General features: G+C 46.7%; 1 protein-coding gene across 1 annotated transcript; it reads right to left on the reverse strand.

The window, feature by feature from the left end:
* Positions 1–210: 210 nt before the first annotated feature.
* Positions 211–710, reverse strand: GCK72_011691 (uncharacterized protein; the record flags this gene model as incomplete). Its single annotated transcript, XM_053728623.1, has 2 exons — positions 211–390; positions 462–710. 2 exons carry the CDS (start codon positions 708–710, stop codon positions 211–213), a joined length of 429 nt encoding a protein of 142 aa, XP_053588200.1.
* Positions 711–990: the final 280 nt, after the last annotated feature.

The following is a 990-nucleotide window of genomic DNA, read 5'->3' on the forward strand; positions in this document are numbered from 1 at the left end:
ACATCTCAACCTCCAATTATGCTCCTCTGTCATAGTGTTATTCCCAAATCTTGCTCTGAGAAATTGTTCCTATTACGTATCGGAATACGTGAAGATAGCGGAAAGTGGAGAGACTCTGAAAAAGAGAAGAAGGTAGACGTCTCGGGCCACAACTCATTTATTTAAGAACTGACTATTAAACTGATAAGAGTTAGACAAAAAACAAGCCATTTAAAGAGAGCTGGGAGGGCGGAGTCCACTGTGTGGAGTCGTCGTGTAGGAGAAGGAGGAGGAGGAGGAGCAGGAGGAGAAGTTGATTGGAGGAGAGGAGTGTTCAGGCGTTGTGGGTGGTGGGGCAGCAATGGATCTTAATTTCGTCCGAATTGCATTTCTCTTGGCAACAGTGCGTTGCTAAGTTGAAACCCGTTTCTGAAATGTGGAAGTTGTATAGTCAGTGTTTTACTAATGTTGTATAAGCTTACTGGATTGACAGGCATTTCCGCAGACATCAAACACGAAGATGGTTGCTTTTCTTCCACAGAGTCGCCTCTTGACACCTTGAACATCCGCATCCGGAGCACGTGTGGAGCGAGAGAGCATTTGATTGTCTTCTGAGACCGTCTTGAGGAGCTCTTGAGCAGAGTCCGTGTTGCCAATGATACCCGAATTGTCATCAGAGCCATCTTCACGGTGGTGGTGGTGCATCTTGTGGTGCTTGTGGTGGTGACCATCAGCAGTGGAGTGAAAGAAGACCATGAGGACGAGAAGGAAGACGAAGATTCGGAAGGACATATTGTTCCTTGGAGGGGGAGGGAGAACTTGAAGACGATTGAATCCAATCGAAGACTTCGAAATAGTTGCCCGACACACGGTTTTTATAGTGCTCTGAAAGGGGTGTGGCCTTGCTGAAATTGGTCTGAAAGGGCTTTCATGGGCGGAGTTTAAGGAGTTTCAGACTTTTTCGAACGTCACTGTCTGCAGGATAAGGAGAATGGGCGTGGTTTTGAAAAG

Source organism: Caenorhabditis remanei, chromosome III (genome assembly GCF_010183535.1).
Source record: "Caenorhabditis remanei strain PX506 chromosome III, whole genome shotgun sequence".
In the NCBI taxonomy this organism is placed as follows: Eukaryota; Metazoa; Nematoda; class Chromadorea; order Rhabditida; family Rhabditidae; genus Caenorhabditis; species Caenorhabditis remanei.